The sequence below is a fragment of the Spinacia oleracea genome, chromosome 4 (assembly GCF_020520425.1).
Source record: "Spinacia oleracea cultivar Varoflay chromosome 4, BTI_SOV_V1, whole genome shotgun sequence".
Classification (NCBI taxonomy): Eukaryota; Viridiplantae; Streptophyta; class Magnoliopsida; order Caryophyllales; family Amaranthaceae; genus Spinacia; species Spinacia oleracea.
Genome location: NC_079490.1, coordinates 108303057 through 108330328, shown reverse-complemented (window position 1 = coordinate 108330328; position 27272 = coordinate 108303057). Strand labels below are relative to the sequence as shown.

At 37.8% G+C, this 27272-nt stretch overlaps 2 protein-coding genes and 1 long non-coding RNA gene across 3 annotated transcripts; 2 read left to right on the top strand and 1 right to left on the bottom strand.

Moving 5' to 3' along the window:
* Positions 1 to 604: 604 nt before the first annotated feature.
* On the bottom strand, positions 605 to 1983 carry LOC110802421 (uncharacterized). Its single transcript, XM_022007862.1, has 2 exons — positions 1715 to 1983; positions 605 to 1445 (listed from the first exon to the last, which is right to left on the bottom strand). Exons 1-2 carry the CDS (start codon positions 1981 to 1983, stop codon positions 605 to 607), a joined length of 1110 nt encoding a protein of 369 aa, XP_021863554.1.
* Positions 1984 to 2733: 750 nt separating this feature from the next.
* LOC130459235 (uncharacterized) lies at positions 2734 to 5841 on the top strand. Its single transcript, XR_008918482.1, has 3 exons — positions 2734 to 2862; positions 3031 to 3175; positions 5338 to 5841. It is a non-coding gene; the product is annotated as an uncharacterized lncRNA (long non-coding RNA).
* A 734-nt stretch (positions 5842 to 6575) lies between these two features.
* On the top strand, positions 6576 to 20125 carry LOC130459298 (uncharacterized). Its single transcript, XM_056826565.1, has 4 exons — positions 6576 to 6983; positions 16767 to 16880; positions 16990 to 17101; positions 19906 to 20125. Exons 1-3 carry the CDS (start codon positions 6773 to 6775, stop codon positions 16992 to 16994), a joined length of 330 nt encoding a protein of 109 aa, XP_056682543.1. The 5' UTR covers positions 6576 to 6772; the 3' UTR covers positions 16995 to 17101; positions 19906 to 20125.
* The last annotated feature ends 7147 nt before the right edge of the window (positions 20126 to 27272 follow it).

Sequence of the window (27272 nt, the reverse complement as noted above, 5' to 3'; positions counted from 1 at the left end):
TGAGTCACTTTCTTGCGTTTGTTATATGATTTTGAGTGCTTCATTCAATCAGTGGATTTATTGGGCCATAAGTTTATCAGAGTTTTGATAGGAGTAATATTATCGTAAAGTTAACATTTAGCTAAACAGCGAAAGTAGATTGGCCGTTTTATAGGCGTGAATTACTGGCCATTTTGTTGGCTCTTACACAATTTCTAGGCCATTTTATAGGCTCATATTACATAAAGTATTCTGACTAGTCTATTGACATTCTACTCTTCAGCCACTTTTCTCTATTTTAACTGGGATACCCTCGCCGGCAGTTGGTGGTTCTTCTTCATATTTCCTTTTGCCTTTGGTCCCAGCCAGATCTTTCCTCCGTGCTGATGGGTTAAGAGTTGTGAGGTAGCAGTCTCTTGCTTGCTGTTGATCTCCGTGTATAGTCCCTATTGCCCCATCGTCACACACATACTTCAGAAGCATGAGATGGGTGACAACCACTGCCTTAATCTTGTTCAAGGTGGGGCGTCCCAAAATGACATTGTATGCTGTCAAATCTTTGACGATTAGGAAGTCCACCCCCATCTTTCGTCCATCTTTTCGCCCTCCAATTCAAACCGGCAAGTTAATGACGCCTATTGGATGTATGATGCTTCCTCCAAAGCCAATGATAGGGTACGTAGTGGGTGGTCTCTATGGTCTTAGGGTCGTGAGCTAGGCGGCTTAGGCACTCCATGCTCATTATATCAGATGAACTTCCTGTATCTATCAAGATGCGTTTTACTCTCATGTTAGAGATTTTGATCTCGACCACGAGAGGGTCGTCATGTGGGGTGGCTACACGTCCGCCGTCTGATTCACATATTTCTATCCGAGGGAATGGGTCCACTGGTGATTTTCCTGATAACGTTACTTGTCCTAGACGGCAAGCATAATCTTTCTGTCCCCTCACGGTGGGCCCACCAGAAGCTGGTCCTCCTGATATGACGGCTACAAATCCTCCTTCGCTGTGATTTCCTTCTGTATCTAAGACAGGTGACTTGTTTTTCTTGTAATAATTTTTTCCCGTGCCGTGAATGCTTCTTTTCAGGTAGTTCTTTAGGTGCCCCTTGGAGGCTAGGTCGTCCAAGGCTCTCTTCAGGCTTCTGCAATCCTTGGTGTCATGCCCTATATCTTCGTGGAACTGAAAATACAGCTTAGGATCTCGACTCTCAGCAGGAGATTTCATGGGGAAGGGCCGTTTGAGATCGAACCTAGTCCCGACGTCCACTAGGATTGTGAAAAGGTCTGTATTGTAATCAAAATATTTTCTTTCTTGTGGGCGTCCTCTCTTTTGTCCGGGAGAATTGGTATCATGTTCTTTCGAAAGAGCCCATGTACCATTTATTCGTGGGACTTTCCTGTCTATCTTCTCTTTCTTCCCTGAGGAGTCCGTCGCTTCACCAGTCTTTCCATCCTTGGATGCACTGCATATTTAAGTTGCATGAATAAAGGCTTCGGCCTCGTCCAAGACATCAACCATAGTCCGGACACTTTGCTTAACTAAGTCAAACTTGAATGACCTTTCTTCAATCCTCTAATAAAATTATCGAAAGAGACGCCATCGGGCAGATCAGGGATCTGTCGGGGTTCTAGGTTGAAGCGCTTAACATACCTTCACAACGACTCGTCCTTTCCTTGTTGAATGCGTCCCAAATGCATGCTTGTTTTCCTTTCTTCCTTGTATGCCATGAACCTGGTGGAGAACAAGGTTTGTAGCTCGTCAAAGGACGCAATTGATCCTGGGGGCAGTCTTTCAAACCATTTGGACGCCACTCCTTTAAGGGTAGCTGGAAAATATTTGCACCACGTGGCCTCATTGGCTCCTTGAACATACATGTGGTGACGGTATACAACTAGGTGCATGTCCGGGTCGGTGGTACCGTCATAAGCTTCAATGGTGGGAGTTTTGACTTTAGGCTCTTTCGGGGCGTTCATTATGTCTTCACAGAAGGGAGTTCTCATGTGTCTCAACGTCAAGTTATTCAATCCCTGTTGGATATGATAAGTTGGGACGCATGCTCACTCTGTGGAGTGTCATCTGAGTTTGTCCTCGAGTAGAGGGGTAAAATGGGGGATCTTCCATAACTAGAGTAGGTCCTGTGTCTGATAATTCATATTCAGCTTTAAAGTGTTCCTGACGTCTTGAGGATGGCCGCAGAATGGCCGATGGGTTCACCCGGGAAGGTGGTCGCGTGGCCTGCTCTCGCCGAGGCAGAAAGGCTTGATGGCCGCGGTCAATCTCCGAGTGTTCTGCCAATGGACTGGCCTCAGCTAGCTTGTGGACGAGAACTTTCTCCTGCTCTCCATACGTTGGATCTGAGTGGCATTCTGTTTATCCGATTGATGCCAAAACTGAGAGGCCTTTGCGGAGCCGTCCTTTCAGTGCTATAGATCAACATGTTCCTTCGTATTTCATCTTACAACGTCACTACTACAAAAACACGGTGTTTCAAGATGCTATGGGCTCGACGCTAGGGGGTAGGCGTTGGGTGCGAAATTAAGTTCCGCGTATCGTCGACGCCTAAAGTAGTCGACAATTTTGACGACATCGCTTTCTCGACGCCTTCCTTCGTCGAGGGTTTTGGCGACGACATTAGGCGTCGAGAAAAAGCGTGCCTTGCACGTGATATGCTCTACTGAGCGTTGTCCTAAAATTGAAAAAAAAAGAAAAGAAATAAATTACAATTGAGCGCTTAAAATTCTGAAGAAAATAAATTCAGCGCTTACAATCCCTATTCCGCTAAAACTCTCAGCTCGAGAGAAACCGTCATTGCAAACCCTAAATTATCTAAAACTTAACTGCTTCCCATCGGCAAATCCGAAATCGCCATTGATGCTCAGGTTTGTCCGTTTCTCTGCTTCTCTGATGTTCTTCTTATTTTTTTTTTAAAAAAAATTCTTGTTCATGATTAATTGTGTGAGTTGTGTGTTTTAATTTCTTGTTGTTGATAAAAATTATGATTCGGTAGACTGATAATTAATGTTCTCTGCCGTTTATGTTTTTCTTAGTTTTTTCTTCATCGATATGATATTTTCGATTTTATCTTCTTCACAACGAGTCACAGTGGTGGGAACAAGACTGAATTTAGCTAGAAATTGCTGAGATTTTGAAGCGTATAATCCTCAATTGTCTGCTGAAATTTCTGGGCTAGAGGTACATGTTCTGTTTTTGTGTAAGTTCTTTGAATTGCAGACATAATTGCTCCTTTTTGTTTTTTGGATTCTGCATTTTTTTAACTTTTTCTTACACTTCAATTCGTTCTAAACAATGGCTTGATTGGATTGCTTAATATGTTGCCTATCACACTTAAATTCTATGTATGTCTGTCAAAGTATATCTTGATGCTCCGTAAAAGTTGAATTGTGCGCCTTCACTTTAATTAGTACCGTTGTGGGTGTGTACTTGGTATGTTAAATTAGTAGCATGTGTACTTTATGTTCTTAATTGTAGCAAATTCTGTTAATTAATGAGCATTAGCGTTCAGATGGGTTTCAACTTTCAAGTTAACAACTACGGAGTATAGTACTTTGTTTATGATCTTAAATCCTGTGTTCTGATAGGTTTCAAATTAACAACTACGGAGTATAGTACTTTGTATATGCTCTTAAATCCTATGTTGTAATGGGTTTCAAGTTAACAACTATGGAGTATAGTACTTGGTTATATGTTGTTTCTGTGCTACGCTTGACTTTATTGTCTCTTCCTACATTATAGTACTTGGTTATATGTTGTTAAGGTATGGATAAGGATGTGATCATAGTTTACACTCTAGTGTGTTGGTTGTACTTAGTAGGCAGAAACTTCATAAAGTGGCTGGACTCTCTAAAGCTTGTAGCATAAAAGGTTGAAGACTTAAGACACTAACTAGAACCAAAATTGTTTTAAATTTGGCACGAACTTAGCTTACAACTAGTTTGACAACATGAGCCATCAGCATATAGGTGACCATCTCTGTAGTGGAAGTATTTTGTTTTCAGGGAAACTTAGAAACATAACTTGAGAATCTTGGGTTTTCACCTTTCATTCCAGCAATACTTATAATACATAGGAATTATGAATTCATGAACAATCTTCCGGTGTCATTGTGGATCGGAATATAGATCATAAGTTGTTTAAAATCAACAGATTGATTAAAGGTACTCGGATTAGATATAAAAACAGCCAGGAAGCTTCCCTTTTCAAACTATCTATACCTCTAAAATATTCATTAGCCTTAAGAGCTAAAGAAAATGATTCTCAATAAAGATCAAGTAGGAGATGTAACAAATAGCATTAAATTATTAAAATGTCTCCAAATTGACTATGTAATTTAAAATCTTAGTTGCCTGGGTAATTATATTTATATTTACGGCTTCCTGTCAAAACAGTGGTTACTCAAAATAACAAATCCAGCACATAAACTCCCAAAAAGGAAAAAATGAAAATTTGGAGAGAACTGAAAAGAGAAATAAATTTGATTGAAGTCTGAGAGGCAAATGATAAAGAAAGAAACAAGAGATTCTGTGTTGCAGCAGGATGACTAGACTATACCTTGTATGGTTTATGGATTGATCTTTGCAACTTGTTATGTCATCAGATGAATGAAATGACCTTCGAATTGGAGAAACAAACCATAGATTTGATGGTGGTAATCGATCTGAAAATATCTCCTCCTTATTAACTGTATAAACAAATGATTAATAACGTAAGAAAAACTGTCCAGAAAGCACAATATCCAGAGAGCCTGCTGAAAATGAAAGAAGACAGACCATGCGGAAGAACTTTGTCACAACTTCTTTATCAAACCTCAATTCTTTGGTAGCCTGCACAATTACAAACATATGCTTCAATGTGTAACCAACTTATGAGAAGCCACAAGAAGGTCATGAAATGTTCAGTAATTTCAGCAAACCTTTCTTAAATCATGCAGAAAAACAGAATAACCTGTTCACAATTTCTTCCTAACAGATACTTCGTACAATACAAGAATAGCACCAAGCCACGCAATAGAATCACTATTACATCAAATATAATCTAGACAAATTGATACATTGAAGTGGAATATTTTTACTGATTATGATGAACATGTTCAACAAACATTCTGACAGATTTTGTTATGCGGAAATTTTCTTTCTTATTGACATGGGAATATGGGATCATTACCAGAAGCAAATTTGATGTGTAAAAATAACCTATACTATAGTTGCTGGATTTTGACATGCTATCCGCACTTATATTGTTCTGATTCAGATCACAAAATCAAGCCATTCTTCTACTTTAATTTACCTTGAAGATATGTCAATCTTTCCTTTCACTTGTTGTCATATGTCGATCAGGTATAGCAACTTCGGTGCCTGGCTTCATGGTGAAGACACGATATCAAATATTATAGCAGTAGGAGATGGTGATAATGTTCCTTCAAGTTCCAGGAAAAAGAGTCATGTCTTTGCTGATTTATATGGTTCATTGTGCTATACATTCCATCATGTACGAAAAGTTCAGAAAGCAGTATGGGGATCAAACTAGGGTCGACGCTTGTTTGAACATCAATTCAGCCGCTTCTTATGCTGAAAGTATCTCAAGCATATTCAGGCATAGCTCAACTGCTCACCAGGATAGCTCTGCATCTCTTCCTAGACTCAATCTGTTCGTCCAGCAGCAGATAAACTCCAATGCCATTGATTTTGATTACCTAAAGTAGAATTTAAATTAAAACTTGACCATTCATTTTCCCCCCAATTAAAGGGAAATATATGCAGCTTGTATCTTCTAGTATGTTATAACAACCTTCTACTTGGCTTATTCCTCGTGTTAATATCAATACAGATAGATCAAACATATTTTTCTGTTTGTTACATGAAATTAGGTCTTACATTACCTTAAAACAGAGCCAAATTATATGAAGTTTGGTTTTAATTATGAGAAGCTACCGCCCCCCTCACACACACACACACACAAACTCAGTAATGTACAAGTAAGTACCAATGGCGTTTTGTTTTTAATTACTTATATTTTTTATCATAGAAACCACTAGTCCTCAGTTTGCTGAGAAGTTGTTTGAAATAATGGCACCAGACATCTGGTGCTTCTTGCTTTTACTTTGATTCTAGGCATTATTATCTATGCTAGATATTATTATCTATATGCATTATTAAATTTACATACACTAGTAGAAAAAACCCTTGTTGCAGCCCCCTTGTTGCAGCGTACATGTATTAATACGCTTCAACAACCAGTAGGTCAACGCGGGTCAAACCTTATAAAGGGTTGTTGCAGCGTACAAATTAATTGCCCCTTGCAAAAGAGCTTTTTGCAGCGTACAGAGTAAAAGCCCCCTGCAATAACCCTTTTATTTTGCAGCGTACATGTAAAAGCCCCCTACAATAACATGTTGCAACTTTTTTTTCGCTGCAAAGTTAATTCAGACCAAATTAACATTTTATCCCAAATTCGAAAATCATATCCGCTCAGCATTCCCGTTTTCCATAACCCTAATTTCCACCCCAATTTCTCTCTTCTTCCTCTCCCCTTCTCTCAATTCCCCCTAAATCCTACGCTTCTGATGAATTCCCGGTCGACGAGACCTTCCTCGAGCAATTCGGCCCGAAAGACACCGAAACCGAGGAAGAAGCCCCAAAGCTGAACTGGGTCGAACGAGGTTGGGCGCCATGGGAGGAGATTCTCTCTCCTGGGGCGGATTTCGCCAGAAAATCGCTCAATGAGGGGGAGGAAGTAGCATTGAAGAACCCGGACACGATTGAGGCATTCAAGATGCTGAAACGCAGTTACAGGAAGAAGAAGATGAAGGAGATGGGGTTGACTGAGGATGTGTATAAAGAAACGAATTCTCACCCACAGGAAATAATTGAGTTCCCATCCGTGGTTGTGAACAGTAGAACTGGCCAATTGGAGGACTGTTTTCAGATGTATGTGCGGCCTACACATCATAATCTACTGTCTGACTTCTGCAAATCACTTACAGGTATTCAGGAGTCTCATGTTTGTTTAAATTCCCTTTTACTTACCTTTGTTTTTAGTTTATACAATATTTCAGTTCTTATTACTTGAATACCTTTACCAATCCTCTAGCTAGTATCTTTCTGTATATCAGCTGTATTGATGGCTTGATGATGTTCTCATCTAACTTCAATGTTATTTTTTTTTTTTGGCAATGATTCAATGAATAGCTTCCTTCTGTGTTATTTTGAAATCAATGTTAATGAATCTGTGAATTAAGGTTTTGGTCCCCCCTATTTTGTAGAATAAATTTATGACAATATCACGTATGTGTCACATATACATACATGATTATACGATTATTGTTATTGTGGTTACTTGTTGGGTTATGGTAGGCCATGGATTGCCTTTACACTGCCTTGTTTAAGGTTAATGTACGCAGTAGATTTGTTGGTTATTCCTATCCAAAAAGAAGAAAATATGTATTTCTTGGTAATGAAAATTAACAAGTTTGGAGTAGTACTTTTTGTTTCATAAAGTCACAAGTAATTTGGAGAAAGAGAAGTAGGATAAAACGAAAAGAATTAGGGAATAGAAAAGAATGCATGTTCTGAAGTCCATGTACTCAAAGATCAGTATTTTCATGTTTAGAGGGAAAATATCAGTATTTTCTTTCGACCATTTGGATTCAGTAAGTCTGCACGAATTCGTTCCAGCTTGGTATTATGCACATCTAGCTGAATTTTAGTTATTTAAATTGTGTTCTGTCCATGTTAGAATTCTTTTCATAATGGCAAACCAATTTGATTCATTGTTGGTGATTTACAAGGTTCTAGAAAAATAAGTGAAACAGTTCACAATACAGTTTTTAGAACTGTATTGCTGCAACAGAACTTATGTGTTTAGTACTATCAAAAGAAGTTGCTTCACGCTTCACGCTTCACCAAGGATTTGTTTAGACGGGATTTCACGGTGATAAATATAATTCTGATATCCTCCATTCACGGTTACTAATTGGAGCAGGATATCGGAAGTATATTTTTCATTTGACAAAGCTTTTCTAGCAGTCAAAAGGTATTTAGCCACCCTTTGCATACTATGTATGGTGAGAACAAGACCATCCTGCATTAACAAGTCATTACTCTCGTCTCCACTTTACCTGACAATTTCTTCACATTAGAGTATTCTACTTCCTGATTTTCACACCCATCATCCTTGTCATCCAATCCAGTTATCACTTTACCTGACAATTTTTTCTTTACTATTTTGATTTGCAACTTGTGGCTCATGATTCTGCTTTGTTAGTGTTTGTTGAATTTTTTCCTTAATTTTGCAAATTTGTAAGGATTTTAACACATACGTTGAATTATTCTGGTATTCATGTCAATTTGTTTCTTCTAGAGGTAGCTATTATTCTGGTATTCATGTCAATTTGTTTCTTGCAGATAGGCAAGAGGGTCTGATCCTGCCTCAGTACGATGTTATTTTGCTAAAGAATATTGTATGAACTATATGCTTATACGTGCGTGTGTGTCTGTGTGTTTATGTGTTTGTTTGAGGGTGGGAGTGAGACTGTGTGTGCATGTACTTGTGAAAATTCCTCAATGCTCTGACTCAGTTGTTGTTCCTATGTTTTGGTTGATGACACACACATATTGCAAACTTCCTGATTATGGTTGCTAAATGACTTTGAACAGGCATATGCCCGAGTTCCTATTAGGATAGGAACTTGAATAAACTGGTGAAGTTCCTGAGGTACACTTGGAACAGTCAATGGAGTTTCAGAGATGGAAGTTGTATCTGTTCCAGTTTGAAGTCACAAGAGGAGCAACACAGTTACATATCAAAAGTTCCGAATATCCACAAGAACTATTACAGACTCATAGCCAAGAGTTCCTGTGTTAGCTAGAGAGGAACTCATCAATGTTCCTTAGCTGGAACGTCTGAAGCTTCTGAGTTGCAAGTTCCAGACAAAGGGAAGACATGAAGTCTAGGTAGTCCACTGTACTTAGAATTTTATGTAAATATTAATTATGCTAATGGTATATAGAGTACTCAAGGAACTTATGATTTAATTAGGCCATTTATTTTATTGGAAGCGATTTTTATGGAAAACATTTCATAAATAAAAACAAGTTTTGCATATTTAATATAAAATAGATTTACGTTTTATTTTATTTAAACAAAACTTATTTTCCTAAAAATACTCCTAAGTTTTTGTAGATAAATAAAATCTGTTTTAAAGAAAAGTTTTAGGGTTTGATTGAGTCAAATCCCCAACTGCTTCATGGCTGAACGTGGGAAGTGGTCTTCCCCTTGTTCCTCAAGTCAAGGGACGTGGAGACCAAAGTGCTGGCAGTTAGCAGTTGAGGTTTTGAAGGGAACTAACCCTAAGGATAAACACTATAAAAAGGAAATCGTTTTTGGTTTAAAGTACACAAACATTCTGAGAGTTTTTGCTTTCCTAAAAACGTTTTGTCTAAGATTTTCTAAAACAGTTTGTGTCCTAGTTAATTCAAAGTTCCCAAGTTTCTTATATCCTCACAAAAGCATTATTAATATCTAGAGTTATCCAAACACGAATTATATTTTGTATTAGTAAGGATAGAGTTATCCTGTTTAGACTTAGAGTTTAAGTCTGAGAGAGAGAAGTTAAGGAGTTGTAATCGAAGTAGATTACTGTGAGGAACACGAGTTTGAGAGGAACTTGTGTTGGAGAGATTATTGTAATCGAGGCATTACCATAATAAAAGAATTCTCTTCTTGATTAGTATCAAGAAGTTTTCACAATTGTTGCTATTGTCTTCTCTATTCTCAGTTTCTTGATTGTTTCTTAAGTTCCGCAAGAAACTTTATCAAAGTTCTAATTACAATTCACCCCCCCCCTCTTGTGCGTGTTCCTACTGGAATAACAGTTGGTATCAGAGCCAGTACTCACCAAAACACAGGAAACCCTGTTTGAGTCAAGTTCCTGAAAGTATGAACTCACAAGAGAAACTGGAAGAAGGTTACTCGACACAAAGGCCACCTATGTTCAATGGCAAGTTCTACTCATACTGGAAGAATAGAATGGAGATATTCATCAAAGCTGAAAATTACCAAGTTTGGCGTGTAATTGAAGTTGGAGACTTCGAGGTAACAAAGACCAATGCTGAAAACGAGGTAGTTCCTAAACCAATGTCTGAATTTTCTAAAGAAGACTTTGATAAATATGAGATGAATGCCATGGCTGTCAAAATCTTGCATTGCGGGCTTGGACCTCATGAACACAACAGAGTCATGGGGTGCAAGAACGCAAAACAGATTTGGGAACTACTTCAAGTAACCCACGAAGGAACTAATGAAGTTAAGCGTTCCAAAATTGACCTTTTGATGTCTAAATATGAAAGATTTGAGATGCTTCCAAAAGAAACTATTCAAGAAATGTTCACTAGATTTACTAACATAACCAATGAATTAGTTTCTCTTGGTAGAATCATTCCCACAGATGAACAGGTAAGAAAAATACTAAGAAGCATGCCACAAGATGATCGCTGGAGAACAAAGGTCACTGCACTGTTTGAGACCAAGGACTTCACCAAGTTCAACATTGAACAACTTGCTGGTTCCTTGATGACACACGAACTGCATCTTGGAGCTGCTGTTCCCGAGAGCTCAAGAAATCGAGGACTTGCTCTAAAGGCTGAGGAACTCGATGAATCTGAACCAGATGAAGAAGAGGCTGCCATGCTGGTCAGAAGAATGAGAAAGCTCTATAGGAACTTCAAACCAGGAAACCAGAAAGGAAGGAACTTTGCCAAGAAAATCACTAGTTCCAAAACTGAGCAAGGTTGCTTCAAATGTGGAGAAACTGATCACCAAATTCGTGAATGCCCTCTGTGGGAGAACGACAAGACCAGAGGAAAAGGGAAGGAACAGGTCAAAGATCGCTTTAACAAGTCTACCTTCAACAGACCAAACTTCAAGAAGGCCATGATAGCTGCATGGGGCGAAGCAACAGACTCAGAAGACGATGAGGAACAACCAAATGAAGAAACTGCAAATCTCTGCCTTATGGCTAGAACAGAAGGAACTGATCAAGTTCCATCAGAAGAAGTAAGTTCCTCCACTCTTCAGTGTCTCTCAAAGTCAAAACTAATTGAACTGTTGCTAGAAACTCTAGATGATTACAAAAAGCTAAGTATATTAAAAGCACAAAGTGATAGAGCCTTGGAACTCAGTAAAGACCACATAAATTATCTGAACAATATTAGATCTGATGTCCAAGGCAGGTTCTTTGAATTACTAGATAGAAATACCTCTATTAATGAGTCATTCGAAAAAATTAGAAATGAAAACATCCTTCTACAAGTTCAACTCAGTCAATATAAGATGTTTAATTTAAGTTTAGATCCTACAAAATCCTTGGAAATCAACATGGGAATTTTTAACATCGACTTAGAAAATTTAAACAAAGATCTGATCACCACAAAGGAACAAAAAGAGAAACTGGAAAGGGAACTATCCATGGCCAGGGCACAGAGACAACCACCTAAAGTTCCTCCCAAATGGATTGAGAATGCTCAATCTAAGAGAACAGAAGGATTGGGCTTTAACCATAGAAATAGTCATAAGAAGAAGTATGTGGATCTTCCTAGAGTAAAAGTATGCTTCTCATGTGGAAGTGGAAGTCACATAAGTACTGAGTGTTCCAAGATGAAGGAACAGGATCAAAGAAACATAAATTATGTAAAACAAAAATGGGTTAAGAAGTCTGAAGTTATAGTTGAAAAGGAACTCGAGGAAACCCGAGTTCCTGTAACTAACCTTTGATCTCTTTACAGATTCTAGTGAAGGGGAACAGCTCGTGGTATCTCGACAGCGGGTGTTCCAAACACATGACAGGAGACAAATCTAAATTCCTCTCACTAGAAGCCTACAATGGAGGAACTGTGACCTTTGGAGACAACATGAAAGGAGAAATTATTGGAATTGGATCTCTATTATATCTAACAGCCAGTAGACCTGACATTTCTTTTAGTGTAGGACTATGTGCAAGATTTCAATCAAATCCAAAGGAGTCCCATCTAACTGCGGTGAAAAGAATACTAAGATATCTCAAAGGAACTGATGACCTATGCCTTTACTATCCAAGAAGTGGATCCTTCGAGCTAAGAGGATATGCAGATGCTGATTATGCAGGTGACTTAGTGAATAGAAAAAGCACATCAGGTATGGTACAGTTCCTAGGTCCATGCATGGTTTCTTGGGGTTCCAAGAAACAGAATACTGTTGCTCTATCCACAGCTGAAGCTGAGTATGTAGCTGCTGCAGCTTGTTGCTCACAAATTCTATGGATAAAACAACAGCTAAGAGATTTTGGTATTATCTATGATTGTGTTCCTATCTATTGTGATAACACTAGTGCTATTTGTATTTCAAAAGATCCGGTTCATCATTCCCGAGTCAAACACATCCACATCAGACACCATTTCCTTAAAGATAATGTTGAGAAAGGTTTGATCAAATTAGACTTTTGCCAAACTGATCACCAAATTGCTGATATTTTAACTAAGCCTTTGAACAGAGAGAAACATGAGAAAATGAGAATGGAACTCGGAATGATCAAGCTAAGGTAATTGCCAAATTGGAGTTCCTCTAAGGCAAAAGCAAAAATCATGGTACATATAGACTATTACAAACACAAAATCTTGTGTGCAAACATAGTTGAAGCTTACCATCGTGGCAAATTCACTCACACTTCAAATGAGCAAGGTAAGCAGTTCCTTTCAAACTAGTTAAGTCAAAGATACGAAATTAAGCAAGTCAAAGTCAAACACAATTTTTTTTCATTTTCCTTTTATTTTTATCTATTTATTTTTTTAAATTAAAAACCGAATACCCATATTCAAAGAATGTTTGGAACGGTTCCATTGGCAATAAATAGGAGAAACTCTTCACTTTCCACAATCAATCCATGCAACCCCCTTTCTCTCTCTCACACGCCTTCTCCACTGACATCACCTCCCCTTCCACCTATAAAATAAAAACCTCAACCATGGTTCTCACAAGCAACAACACTGATCTCACATCCCTCAAACGAAAGAGAAACCCTTCATCACCTGTTCCCATGGATACCTCACCCATTCAATCGCCAATTCCTCTTCGATCCCACAATCCAATGCTCGCAATCACTCAGGGGGAACAAACCAACACTGACATCGAAATGAAATCCCCAATCTCAAACCCTAGATCCTCCACAAGAAAATCCAAAAAACGACGAGTGGAAGCTTCTGGTGAAAACATCGAGGAAACAGAGGAGATTGCTCAAACTCAGGGGGAAGTAAAAGGGTCCAAGAAACTCACTGCAAAGGAAAACAATCTGGTCGAGGGGTTCGCAATCAACTCAACATGGTGTGAAGCCACGAAATTTAAAGAGTTGATGGAAATCCTTGAACAACAAAAGTGGGTAAGTCTCTTGAGTACCTATGCCAAATCCCCCTTAATTCCTGAAGCTATGAAAGAATTCTGCAAGAACTTTGCATGTGTTGATAATGTTTGCTCAAGTAAAGTGAATGGAACTCGCATCGAATTTGATGCCTCTTATCTGGAACAGCTGTTTGGTACACCCAATAGGGGTTTTGATATGTGGCTCAAAGGTCAAATCACAGTGACCATAGATAATGTAGATGAGAAAGATATAGTTGGTTCCATTGGAGGAGATTCTAAAGTATCCACCTCCACCTCACACAACTGCTTTTCACCTCTTCAAAAATTACTGTTTAATATTGTGTGGAGAGGTGTAGTTCCTCGAACTCAGAAAAGGAACATAGCAAGTCTGTTTGATGCATGTCTCATGTATTGTCTTGAAAGGAAAATTCCCATAAACTTTCCTGCAATCATGATCAAACACTTATCCACCTGTATCCCCAAATTCAAAATTCCATACTCCTCCCTTCTCACAGAAATCTTCAAAAGCTTCTCAGTTGACCTTAGCCCATACTTTGTGATTCCCTTAAAATCCACCCAAATCCTTCAACTTGAAATGCTCCATCTATTAAATCTTAAAGTGGTTCAGGGTAAAGTCATTAGGGCTGGAAAGGAAGAGAAACAAGATGAGGAAGATCAGGAAGGAATTGCAGTTAAAGAAGAAGTGGAGGAGGAGGAGGAACTCGAACAAATAGAGGTCCCTTTACCTCGAGGGAACAGGAAGAGTGTAGGAAAAAGAAAGAGCATGAGGGTAGCAATGAAGGAGAACAAGAAAAGAGGGCCTGTCTTCATGGAAATAAATGAGGAAGGGGATGTCAAGGAGATGCCCATAGAGGAGGATGCTGTTCCACTGAATCAAGAGGAACTGCCTGAAACTGTTAGGCCAAGAAAAAGGACACCCAGATCCTCCAAAAAGTCCAAAGCTAGTCGTGTTCCATCTGAACAGGAACATGTTCAAGATCATGGGGGTGCCTGGAACACAAAGGATGATCAGATATTGGAGCTAAAGGCAACAGTTGCTCGTCTGGTGGAACTACAGGAGGGAACAGATCACAGGATTAGCTCAATGCAGGCCCACATAGGTGCATTGGTTACAAATGTCAAGACTCTCCAAAACGATCTTCACCACTACTCCGAACAAGCCAATGCAACTCGTGCCACAATCCTCACAAAGATCAACAATCTGGAATCTTTTGAGGAGACTGTGATAGAAGAAACTGCTGGTTCTGGTTCCCCATCCCAAGCCTAAATCACCCTATCCCATGTTTCTTTTATCTTTTGCCATGGAACAATCTTTTTAATTTGCTTTTGGTTTGTATAATTTCTAAACTTGGGTATTTGTTCCATCTTATTTTGACTTGCTTGGTTACACATATCTATGCTTTCTAGTCTTGATCATTACTGCTTGCTTTCAATTTATTGTATGAGTTGGTTTAATACTTTGAGGCTAGCTTAACTTGCCAAACGTTGATCGTGGGGCACTGTGTTTGGAATGGCTATATTTCGTGCTATGCTTTTTGTTGATGTCAACAGGGGGAAGTCATGGGTGCAAACTTCCAAGGCACACTCAATCCAGTTCCTGAATCTGTTTCTCTGAATCTCTCTGTAAGCCAAGGGTGCACCTCTTTCTTCTCTCTAATCTTTCTCTTTTATTTTTCAATTTTTATGTTCTGTTTCACAATAGTCTGTATAAGTTCTTGTTTGTTTGTACTTACTCTCTTTGTAAAAAGTTTGCAAGTGTTGTCATCACCAAAAAGGGGGAATATTGTTGTTCCTATGTTTTGGTTGATGACACACACATATTGCAAACTTCCTGATTATGGTTGCTAAATGACTTTGAACAGGCATATGCCCGAGTTCCTATTAGGATAGGAACTTGAATAAACTGGTGAAGTTCCTGAGGTACACTTGGAACAGTCAATGGAGTTTCAGAGATGGAAGTTGTATCTGTTCCAGTTTGAAGTCACAAGAGGAGCAACACAGTTACATATCAAAAGTTCCGAATATCCACAAGAACTATTACAGACTCATAGCCAAGAGTTCCTGTGTTAGCTAGAGAGGAACTCATCAATGTTCCTTAGCTGGAACGTCTGAAGCTTCTGAGTTGCAAGTTCCAGACAAAGGGAAGACATGAAGTCTAGGTAGTCCACTGTACTTAGAATTTTATGTAAATATTAATTATGCTAATGGTATATAGAGTACTCAAGGAACTTATGATTTAATTAGGCCATTTATTTTATTGGAAGCGATTTTTATGGAAAACATTTCATAAATAAAAACAAGTTTTGCATATTTAATATAAAATAGATTTACGTTTTATTTTATTTAAACAAAACTTATTTTCCTAAAAATACTCCTAAGTTTTTGTAGATAAATAAAATCTGTTTTAAAGAAAAGTTTTAGGGTTTGATTGAGTCAAATCCCCAACTGCTTCATGGCTGAACGTGGGAAGTGGTCTTCCCCTTGTTCCTCAAGTCAAGGGACGTGGAGACCAAAGTGCTGGCAGTTAGCAGTTGAGGTTTTGAAGGGAACTAACCCTAAGGATAAACACTATAAAAAGGAAATCGTTTTTGGTTTAAAGTACACAAACATTCTGAGAGTTTTTGCTTTCCTAAAAACGTTTTGTCTAAGATTTTCTAAAACAGTTTGTGTCCTAGTTAATTCAAAGTTCCCAAGTTTCTTATATCCTCACAAAAGCATTATTAATATCTAGAGTTATCCAAACACGAATTATATTTTGTATTAGTAAGGATAGAGTTATCCTGTTTAGACTTAGAGTTTAAGTCTGAGAGAGAGAAGTTAAGGAGTTGTAATCGAAGTAGATTACTGTGAGGAACACGAGTTTGAGAGGAACTTGTGTTGGAGAGATTATTGTAATCGAGGCATTACCATAATAAAAGAATTCTCTTCTTGATTAGTATCAAGAAGTTTTCACAATTGTTGCTATTGTCTTCTCTATTCTCAGTTTCTTGATTGTTTCTTAAGTTCCGCAAGAAACTTTATCAAAGTTCTAATTACAATTCACCCCCCCCCTCTTGTGCGTGTTCCTACTGGAATAACATCAGTGACAACCTGTGAAAACATATACAAGGATGTCTATCTGTTATGAAGGTATACTAAGATCACAATGCTCTACATCTACAAATTTATATGTGAAGTTATACCATCTGGTTTTTTCTCTTTTTTTTCTCCTTTTCTTGGCACTATTTGGTTAAAACATATACAGTAGGATTCTTTGAATTAATAGTTGGTTCAATGTAGAACCTGTAATGTGTGTTTACACAATTTTGGATTTACTGTTGAATCAATTTAGAGGATGACTGGGTGCTTGGATGAACAGGTGGAGTTCAACATAATAATGTTCAAGGAGGAGGAGATAGAAGAAACAGAACAGCTTTAGGAGACATTGGAAATGTAGTAACTTCAAGAGTGGGATTAATTGTTGATGTGGATGGTATTGTAAAACATCCATTTTTCATGTTCACTTTTTCTTTGTTGCAATTCTGTATAACATTTTGATTTCAACTAGCTAATGCAATTTCATGATATGCTAATTGAAACAGATTAGAGCACGGGGTTTATAATCTGTCGCGACTAAAAGAATCAGCAGCCAACAGATTCAAGTCTTTTCACATCCCTGTTGATTGGATGCTTGACACCGGATTCGTCAGTCAGGTGAAATTATTTTCCTTCTGTTACACATCATTTTCTTGCACCCTCTCTTCTGATTTACATGATTAGTATGTTAAATTTTAAGTTTCCAAGACTTATTACAATCTAATTATGCACATTTAAGGCTTGTTTGGTTATTTAGGTGGAATTATCATATCGGATTAAGTAATTTTAACCATAGAAGCAGTTGATTATTTAGGTGGAATTATCATATCGGATTTTGTTTATCCAGATAAACATGTCAAATGAAAGTAGTTGAGTATTTGGATGGAACTATCACTAGATTTCTTTGCTGAATAGATATACAAATTCAGAATATAATACTATGAGTACTCTGTATTTGACAATGCAAGAGTATATTCTTATCCACCTCAATATCCATAATCTAAAAACAGTACAGTTAATATCAGTTAATTTATTTTTAACCTCTCTTGTTTTTATATTTATTTGTTTAATTATTTATTTATGTGATTACTCTGACCTGGTGGAGCGTGCAAAATGCTTCCACGAACTCTTTAAGAGCCTGCGCAAGAAACTGGAATGGCTGTTTCTTTCAAGAACCTTAAACCTGAAGGTTTCCAGGGTGACAAGGAGTATTGGTTGGTAATGTTTTGCTATCTTTCTATATTCGTTCATTTGTCATTGACTCTTCCTAGCTGGTCTGTTTCAATTCCTTATAGCACGTACGCTTATTTGATGCAGTCAGAGTTAAACTATATTCGCCAACTGCATCATCTTAATAACTAAGTATTGATTAGATATTGCCCGGATTAGGGTAGTTGATTGGGTATTCACAAGGAGACCTGTTTATGGGGCACATTTTATATAATTTCATATGTTTCGGTATGTAGTCCTCTTAGTAATAGTCTTTGTTCTTATAGCTGCAAAACCTGAAAAGATTCTGGAAGGGGAATGGTAATGCTTGATCGTCAGCGCGTCGCATCTATTCCTTTGAGCTTTGGCTTTCTGACTTTCAGTTAGTATTACTGAAAGAACTCTATGGAATGAACTATTTATATTATGTTCTTGTGAATTGGGACTCAGTTGCAGTTGATGTTGAGGGATTAAGGATCATATTGAGTACTAAATGTGTTTGAAATCTCAGATTGATGCTTGCTAGCCACTACTGCTGTAATTCTGCTGCTATGCTTTGCTGCTATACTGCTGATATTGTTGTTATTAGACAACGTTTCAGAGCTTTCAAGTCTAACTGAGCTTCGTTTGAGCACCAAGTCTTTAATAGCTTCATCAGACCACCAAGTTTCTCTTTCCCCGTGAAAATAGGAATCTCGCTACTCATCTCAAACCTTCTCTAACCAGAATATACATCACCCTCTTTAATGTTTTCGCTACTGGAACCCCCATGGGATGCCTTCTCTTACAAATAATATCATCTTTACTTGAACCACTTTGAAATTATAACCCACTACCATTATTCATCCCTGGGATCGCCCTTATAAACCTTTTATCCTCTCCCCCAATACTTTGGTCATGAGAATTAATGCCTCATTCTCATCATTTCAGCATCACTTAAATCATCATACTCATCAAAGTCTCCTCATAAAAATTGAAGCAAATAGTCGAATCACTACTTTTAATAAAACTGAAACAACCCATCAAGTAAATTCGAAGCAATTACAACTAAAAAACAAAATTTAAAGCTTGTTTGGTTGTTATAGGACATATTTAGGCTAAAATGACATTTTCGCTCCAAACTATGAACTAAAGAACCTAAGGACTCATTTTAAACTTCCTAAATGTTTTATATGCTTAGTTTTGACTTTCTAGAACTCATTCCAATCCATTTATGCATATTTAAGGCTCATTGTGTCGTTATAGGTCATATTTAGGCTAAAGTGCCATTTTCGCTCCCAACTTTGAACTTAAGAACCTAATGACTCATTTTAAACTTATTATATGATTAATATGCTTAGTTTTAAGTTTCTAAGACTTATTCTAATCTATTTATGCACATTTAATGCTTGTTTGATAGTTATAGGTCATATTTAGGCTAAAATGAGGCATTTTCGCTCCTAACTTTAAAATAAAGAACCTAAGCACTCATTTTAAACTTAATACATGTTTAATATGCATAATTTTAACTTCATAAGACTCGTTCTAATCTATTTATGCACCTTTAAGGCTCATTAGGTCGTTGTAGGTCATATTTAGGCTAAAATGACATTTTCGCTCCCAACTATGAACTAAAGAACCTAAGGACTCATTTTAAACCTACTAAATGTTTTATATTCTAGTTTTAACTTTCTAGAACTCATTCAAATCCATTTATGCCCATTTAAGGCTCATTGTGTCGTTTTAGGTCATATTTAGGCTAAAATGACATTTTCGCTCCCAACTTTGAACTTATGAACCTAAGGACTCATTTTTAAATTATTATATGATTAATAAGCTTAGTTTTGAGTTTCTAGGACTTATTCTAATCTACTTATACCCATTTAATGCTTGTTTGATCGTTATAGGTCATATCTAGGCTAAAATAAGGCATTTTCGCTCCCAACTTTAAAATAAAGAACCTAAGGACTCATTTAAAACTTATTACATGTTTAATACGCATAATTTTAACGATCTAAGACTCGTTCCAATCTATTTATGCACCTATAGGCTCATTGGGTCGTTATAGGTCATATTTAGGCTAAAATGACATTTTCGCTCCCAACTTTGAACTAAAGAACCTAAGGACTCATTTTAGACTATTAGGACATTGTCATTAGTTTCTTGAATGTTAAAATGTGATATTTAATTTGTATTTAATCTAATGTTTAATTTAAATTTCTGTTTTTGTAAAGGTCTACACTCCGAGGATTGCGCCTTATGCGAGGAATTTGATGTGGTTCGTGAGCAATGGGCTAAGTTTTTTACCAGCAAGTATTTATTATTGGCTTTAGCGCGCTTGATCGAGTAGGTTTAGTTGTTATCGAATAAATTTTATATTAAAATGTATGTTTATGTTGAAATTGGAACATATATTTAAATGTAATATGTGCACTTTGGTTTTGGGATATATAGTATACAAAACTCCAGTTGTTGTTTTTATATTTGTTATACAGGTTGCGTTATTCTATTATTGTTTTAACAGGTTTCTATATTTGGTGCAAGGCACTCTAGGTATCCCTAAACAAAATTAGAATTTTCCCGCCAAAAGTGCTTTGTTACAGCGTACATATATATTGTACGCTGCAACAAGGGAAAAAAATTTCGCAAAATTCCAGACTTGTTGCAGCGTACAAATAAATGTACGCTGCAAAAAGTTGAGTCTTTTGCAGCGTACATATATATGTACGCTGCAACAAGTCCAAATTTTTGCCAATTTTTTGGCACTTGTTGCAGCGTACATACATATGTACGCTGCAAAAAACCCCTTTTAGCAGCGAACATTGTACGCTGCAACAAGTTTAGACTTGTTGCAGGCCCCCCAGTTGCAGCATACGATGTACGCTGCAACAGGGGTCTAAAAGCTCGCTGCAATAAGGGTTTTTTCTACTAGTGATAAGTACTGGGTTTGTCAACAATTTTTTTTGTTCGAACTTCTTTTCACATTTTTTAATGACTTCTTCTTTGCCTATGCACCTGTGCATCAAGAAAGTCCTATCCAACGGTTAACAATGAAGTTGTTCAAAAGCTGCAAGTTATATGATGTTAGTGCATAAATTTCAAATTATTGACATTGGTTCTTTGATGCAGATTAGGTTGTTAAATTGAAGTGTTCAAATATCGTCATGCTACAACTGCAGGTGTTAGACTTGATTCTTGGTAGAAGAAGCTTAATCTCCATTGGATCCTTACAACAGACCATGGAGATAGGAAGGTGCGCCATGATTACAAATCCCACAAAAGAGTTAGTTACCTGTCATATTTTGAAACCTGCTTTAAGCCACTACTTATGATCTCATTCATTTGGTCAGTAAATTATAGCCTTGGATGCTTAGTAAATTACTTATTTGCAGCATCAATATCATCCAGCAGACTGCAAAACCTGTAGAAAAGAATCCGAAAGTTAAATGAGAAGTAGTTATTCGAAGTTTCCCTTTGAAATCTTCAGTTTGCTCGGGCATCTGCATTAATCTTCATTCATCTACATCTGTCTTTGTTCATCTGCACCCGTTTCTGATATATGAATCTGCATTAATCTTGAGAATCTGCATTAATCTTCATTCATCTCCATCAGTTTCTGATTTATGAAAACTAGTGTGAGGCACATTCCTGAATTTTCTTGCACGACCATTGACAACTTACAGTCTATACTAATCCATTCAATCATATATGTGGTTCTGATCCCGAGAGTTTGCCTCATCTTTTGTTTTCATGTGGCTTCTCTACAATTTTGTGGATTAAAGTGCTGTTGCCAAGTTATATGTTGCTCTTTTTGTTGAAACAATGTATAGCATTCGGACGAGTAGGAATGAGCATGTTTTCCAACAACGGAGGTTGTGTACTGCTTCTTGTAGACACCTACTTTTGTCCCCATTCCCGAAAGGGAAGGTTCGATGATGAGAACATAAATCTCCATTTGGCAACGCATCTCCTATAAAATAACGAATCTTGATCACCCTTTCATTTTAGCCAAAACTGCTATTTATAGAAACCTGCTAAGAATAGTAACTGCCGTAAGAAGTAGTTGTTAAAAGTGGCAAAGTTATAAAAGATAGAAATCTGTCAGAATTAAATGTTGCACTCCAACATAAGTCCTAAAAGAGATAGAATTGGCAAAAGGAACTCTGTTCCTGCTATAATTCAGAAATGAGAGTTACGTATTAATTAAATTCCTAACGAACCTAGAGTTCGTAACGGGCCCAGACGCATTCCGTCATAAGTTGTTAGCACTAAGAAACTCGGATAAGTCTCAAAAGCTCCGTGATCAAGAGTCCAAATTTGACAAAAAGCTCGGCTCGTATCCTATTTTCAATGCCTGGTTCTGGGCGCCGAAATCTTCGGCGCCCAGCCCTGGGCGCTGAAAATACCTGGGGACGTGTTGTCTCCAAATTCTTTTTGGATTCGGATTCTAGAGATCTATCTTTTCACGAACTCTTTCCCTATAAATACACCCTCAAAACCGACGTGAACAGAACACACAATTCCATAACCTGAGTATTGACTCTAGCCTTAAGCCTAGCCTCACGCTGCGAAATTGATCCCGCGTTCTGTCGCAATCGACCCAAAAGTCGAACAGAACGCGTCCTGCCCCTTGTAGCTGATGATTTAAGCCTAAATACTGGAACATTGCTTGGAAACCCGAGATTCGTTAAATAAGGAGAAATAGCAAAGCCAAGTGGTTAGTTTTCTGAGAACCGTGACGCACCTCTCAAGGGTGCGTTGTAATGTGATTTAATCGCTTTCATCACCCTTTTATATAATTGTCAAACTATTAACTTGATTGATTTATCACGCCTAATAAGATAATACCCTGGACAATTGAATTATCATGCTAGGTACCTTAAATTAAATCTATATAAGATAATCACGATCGATTTAGTTTTATGTGTTGCATATTGCTAAAATCAATTCAGAATAGTTTAATAGTTTAACGCATGTCCCTTCAATTATTTATGCTGCGCTAGTAAGGATAACCTGCCTCTGGAGTTATCGACGAGCACTCCTCTCGGTAGTTATAGTCCCCTCAACTCTCAATCTCTGCCCTGCGGGTGTACTTGAGCGATCCCCACACCAGGGATCACAAGGGAACGTATGGCCGTCGTGGTCGAACATAATTGCACTCCCTTTATGTCACGATAACCGGGTTTTGTCAGTTTTCTCATTGTCGTTAAAAACTGAATGGCGACTCCTATATTACTAGTCGATTGGGTGTAAACTCACAGGAAATCTAACTACACTTGATTTGACAACGTCACGCCCACGAGGGACGAGGTCACGCATTAGCCTCGTGCTTTTTCGACCCCCTCACAGTGGCGACTCTACTGGGGAACGTTAATGAAATACTCGTGCTCGTAGGTAATCAAAATAGCCGAAGGGTGAAACGATCCTACTCCGCGTTTATTTCCTTATCAAGTTGGGACGACCTGAAAATCAGTATATTAATGTGAACGGACAGAACCGCATAACGAATCTCGGCTCCCTTGGCATGTTTCATCTCGGGAGTTGGGAATAAGGATACCCATCGCCAACCGGGGGGTGCATACGCTTCGAATGTTGTCCACTCGGCACTTTTCGCTAGTCGTCCCAAACCCAATCGCTCGCCCACTAAGGTCCCTCTCATTGGTGCATGCCCCCTTGGCTTACATCGTGATTGCCCTCTTGGGATGAAATTCATTTGTTGAATGCACTACCTCGACCGGGGCATGTGTTAGATCTACGATAGAAGGGGTACCAAGCCGGCGCAAATATTACCCATAGAAGCCTATCATAAACTACGTGACATATTATTTTTGCTTCATGTTGTAATGTTTGTTATGTGTAGCAAATTACGTGATTGTGTTGTGATTGTGTGTGACAAATAACGCTAGAAAACCAACGACCTTAAAAATTGCCCAAACATTCATAAACTCCAATTGGGCAAAGAGTTATACCTAAATACGTGTCCCGCAGTCCCGGGCGATCGCCACAAAAATAAGCGACGCCCAGGACGGCCTGTAACGGATCCCACGACGCTGCATAACGCGCAAAGGACGTTATTGGGCAAGCACGCAAAATTAAGTCGTATGTACAAAAAAAATAGACGAATAGAATACGAGTACCAGTCAGGGACGCATTTTCAGCGCCCCTGGCTGGGCGCCAATTATTTCATCGCCCTTGCTGGGCGCTGAAGTTGCTGCTTGGCCTTTTGGCCAGGCACCGTAGCCTCGGTGCCCGCGCACAAAATATACGTAGCAATAAAAAATTCGTAACAAATTTGCTACGAGGACGTATGGAAAAGGCACTCAATTCTAAAAGCGACTTATAAAATAAATAACTCCTTGCGTCGTCATTAGGCCTCCAATGACGACAATGTTCGGCACCAAAACCAAGCATGCCAATTAATATAACCTTGAATGTCGCATGGGCAAAGTATTCAAAAAATAATGTTCGAATAAAAAATAAATAAATCCGAGTCTAGACTAGGCTATGCCAAAGTACAATCTAAATCCTAAGTCTTAGTTGTCTTATACATAGAATCGGTCCTAATGCTTGGTGTCGTTCTGCGAGTTAAAAGGTTAAACCATATTGAGTCTCCCATATGTAATTGTCATCCTTTCATAAGAATCTACGGCCTCAATACTCTCTCTCACCAATAATATATCATGTAATTCAAGTATTTGCAAAAATGGAAGCAGTCACATTCTGAAAATCATTCCTCCATAGTCGCACAACCCCCAAAGTGAACCTAAGTGGTCAATACCATTGGCAAAAAAAAATTTAATGTTCTCAAGGCTTATGATCACATTGGGTCACGACTATCATAGTCCTCTCGAGCCACTCACTCCTTGAAATACTCCTAAGTACGGACTAAAAGATTTTCCATGAATGCAACATGACGAACCATGAAAATACCCAAATCGGCATGCCATAAGGCTACCATTGGGGTAAAACAATACACACTAAGAGGGAAGCCGCACTAATGATTCTAGTCTTGCAAAAATGGAAATTCGATCTCCCCAACTAACTACCTTTCCAACATTAAGCAAAATGGCGCATGACAAATGAACACCCAAGGGTTAAAATCTTAAGTGTCAACCAACGAAAGTTATGGTCCAATTAGCCTGAGTCTGAGAGTCGCTTGGTCAAGTACTATAGCCTTACGCCACATCATTATTTTGAGTCCAGGCCACCTCCTTGTATTCATACATGGGTTATAATCAGAAAAATTAATGAAAGTTCGAGTCTAAATCACAACTTCCAATTAAATCCCGGAAACTGGAATCTGAAAAGAAGCAAAAAATTATTTTCGATGTAATTCTTTCGTTAAATTTCAATAAAAGTAAAAACAACATTTTGAATCTACGCTATTTACAGATTTTAAGAAACGACTAAAAACGCTTGCAAAGTAAGACAATTTAAAGGTCCACCCTAGGCCTACTAAAATTAAAGGTCCACTATAGGCCTACCAAACGAGGCTCACTCAGTCTCGCCTCGTGACTCAAAGACCACAACCATCTACCTTTTAGCCCAAGTCAAAGGGGGGGAGAAATCCCAAACAAAAAAGAAAAAAGAGAGAGAAAAAGAGAGTGTGAAAAAAGAGGAAGAGAAAAGGGAGAGCGAAAAGAGCGAGCCATGAAATACTTAGCCCGTACCTCCCAAAGTGCGAAATTTACCCAAGTAAACGAAGGAAAAGAATTGAGTCAACCAATCCAAATCATACCACAAAAACTACATAAAGTTCTACGATCTTCTACCCTTTCCAATCCTCATGCTCGACTAATACCTATACAAATTATCCTATCTCATTCAACCTATCTTTCAAGCCGTCTTGAGTCACGAATTAAAAAAAAACAAAAAAAGACAAATGAATAATACATTCTACGCTTAACTTAAAAAAAAAAATTAATAAAAAAGAAACTTTGCAAAGCGCCTTTAAAGTTCGTCTAAAAAGAAAAAAAGCATTTAGCGCACAATAAAAAAGTTTCGCAAATATCTGGCACAAAAGGAAAAGAAGCAACACACCAAAAAAATTTGCCCAAAAATCATTTTCAGCGCCCAGAGCTGGGCGCCGGAATCTTTAACGCCCCAGCCTGGGCGCTGATTCTCTCTGCTTGCCAAATTTTGTCCAGAAGTGCTCGTCATTTTATCCTCACATGCACGGAAAAATAACGAACACTTGGGGGGTACAGCACGTATTCAGATATGCGTACCAAAAAACACATGAAAAGATTTTTGTGCAAATACATGTACTAAAAAAAATATAATAAAACAAATTTTTTGGCTTACGGCAAAGCAGCAGATTAAAATAATAATAAACTTCACTTATTTCACCCTATTTCAAACATTACGATTCCACTCGAACGTACTTGTTTAAAATCGGCATTCTAAGAAACCATTTTCTGGCTAAGAACTACGCAAGACCTTATTCCAAATTAAATCTATTTAAGGCGGATACGTAGGCAATCCATGATTCGGTCAAACCAATTTGCAAAAATGTTAAAACCTATAGAATAACCACTACTACATAAGCGAGCAAATGCAACCCCTAAAAACCATTGCAATAAGTCCAAAAACCGTTGCCATAGACCTATTGCAACGGTTGGCCAACCGTTGCTGTTGCTGCCGTTGCATTAGGTTTATTGCAACGGTTCTTTTCACCAAACGCAACGGTAAGGTATCATCTCCTGTCAACCGTTGCATTAGGACCTATTGTAACGGTTGATTATACCTAATGCAACGATCCTTTCTATCAGCCAGACCGTGGTATTTGATCTAATGCAATGCTCTATTATTGCTAATGCAACGCCCATCAAGTTTAATGCAACGCCCATTTTCTTACTTTAACCGTTGCATTATTATAATCGAGGTAAAGATATTTAATTTAAATGTCTCAACAAATAAAACAATGAATAACACTCAGTGACAAACAACATTAACAAAAATGAGTGAAAATCAAAAAAATTATATTCTCATTATATAAAATATCTATAGTTAATTTACATTGTTGTACGATCTTGTGAACAAAGCTTCACCAAAATAAGCCTAACCTATGATAGAACCCAAGTAATCACCTATATTTATATTCAACCTATGAAAGAAAGATCATTAAATAATTCAAACGCCAACTTTTGAGTCTGATCCTCCACTAAAAATGCCATTTCAATAATCATAACATTCTTCCTCCTCTACACGGCTACACCATGTAGTTCATCATGTATCTATACAAACAAACAATTAAATAAACATTATTAGAAAATAATACATTGACTGGATATTACCTCCGTACACACATGCACCAGAAAAAATGACTTCATTCACTGCTAAATTATCTAACACACTGAACTTTATAATGACACTAGAATAGAACAATATATACAAATATGAGACACATAACCCAAATAAAAATAAAATAAAAAGAACGGACCTTACCAAAAATTCTCTAACCCAACAAGAATGTTTAAGTTAGTCGATCGCAGTTTCAATTTACAAGACAACAAGAAAACCAAAAGTTGCAAATTAAACAAATAATTATCAACAAAGTAAACATAAAATAAATACAATTAAAGGGAAAAGCATACTCTTT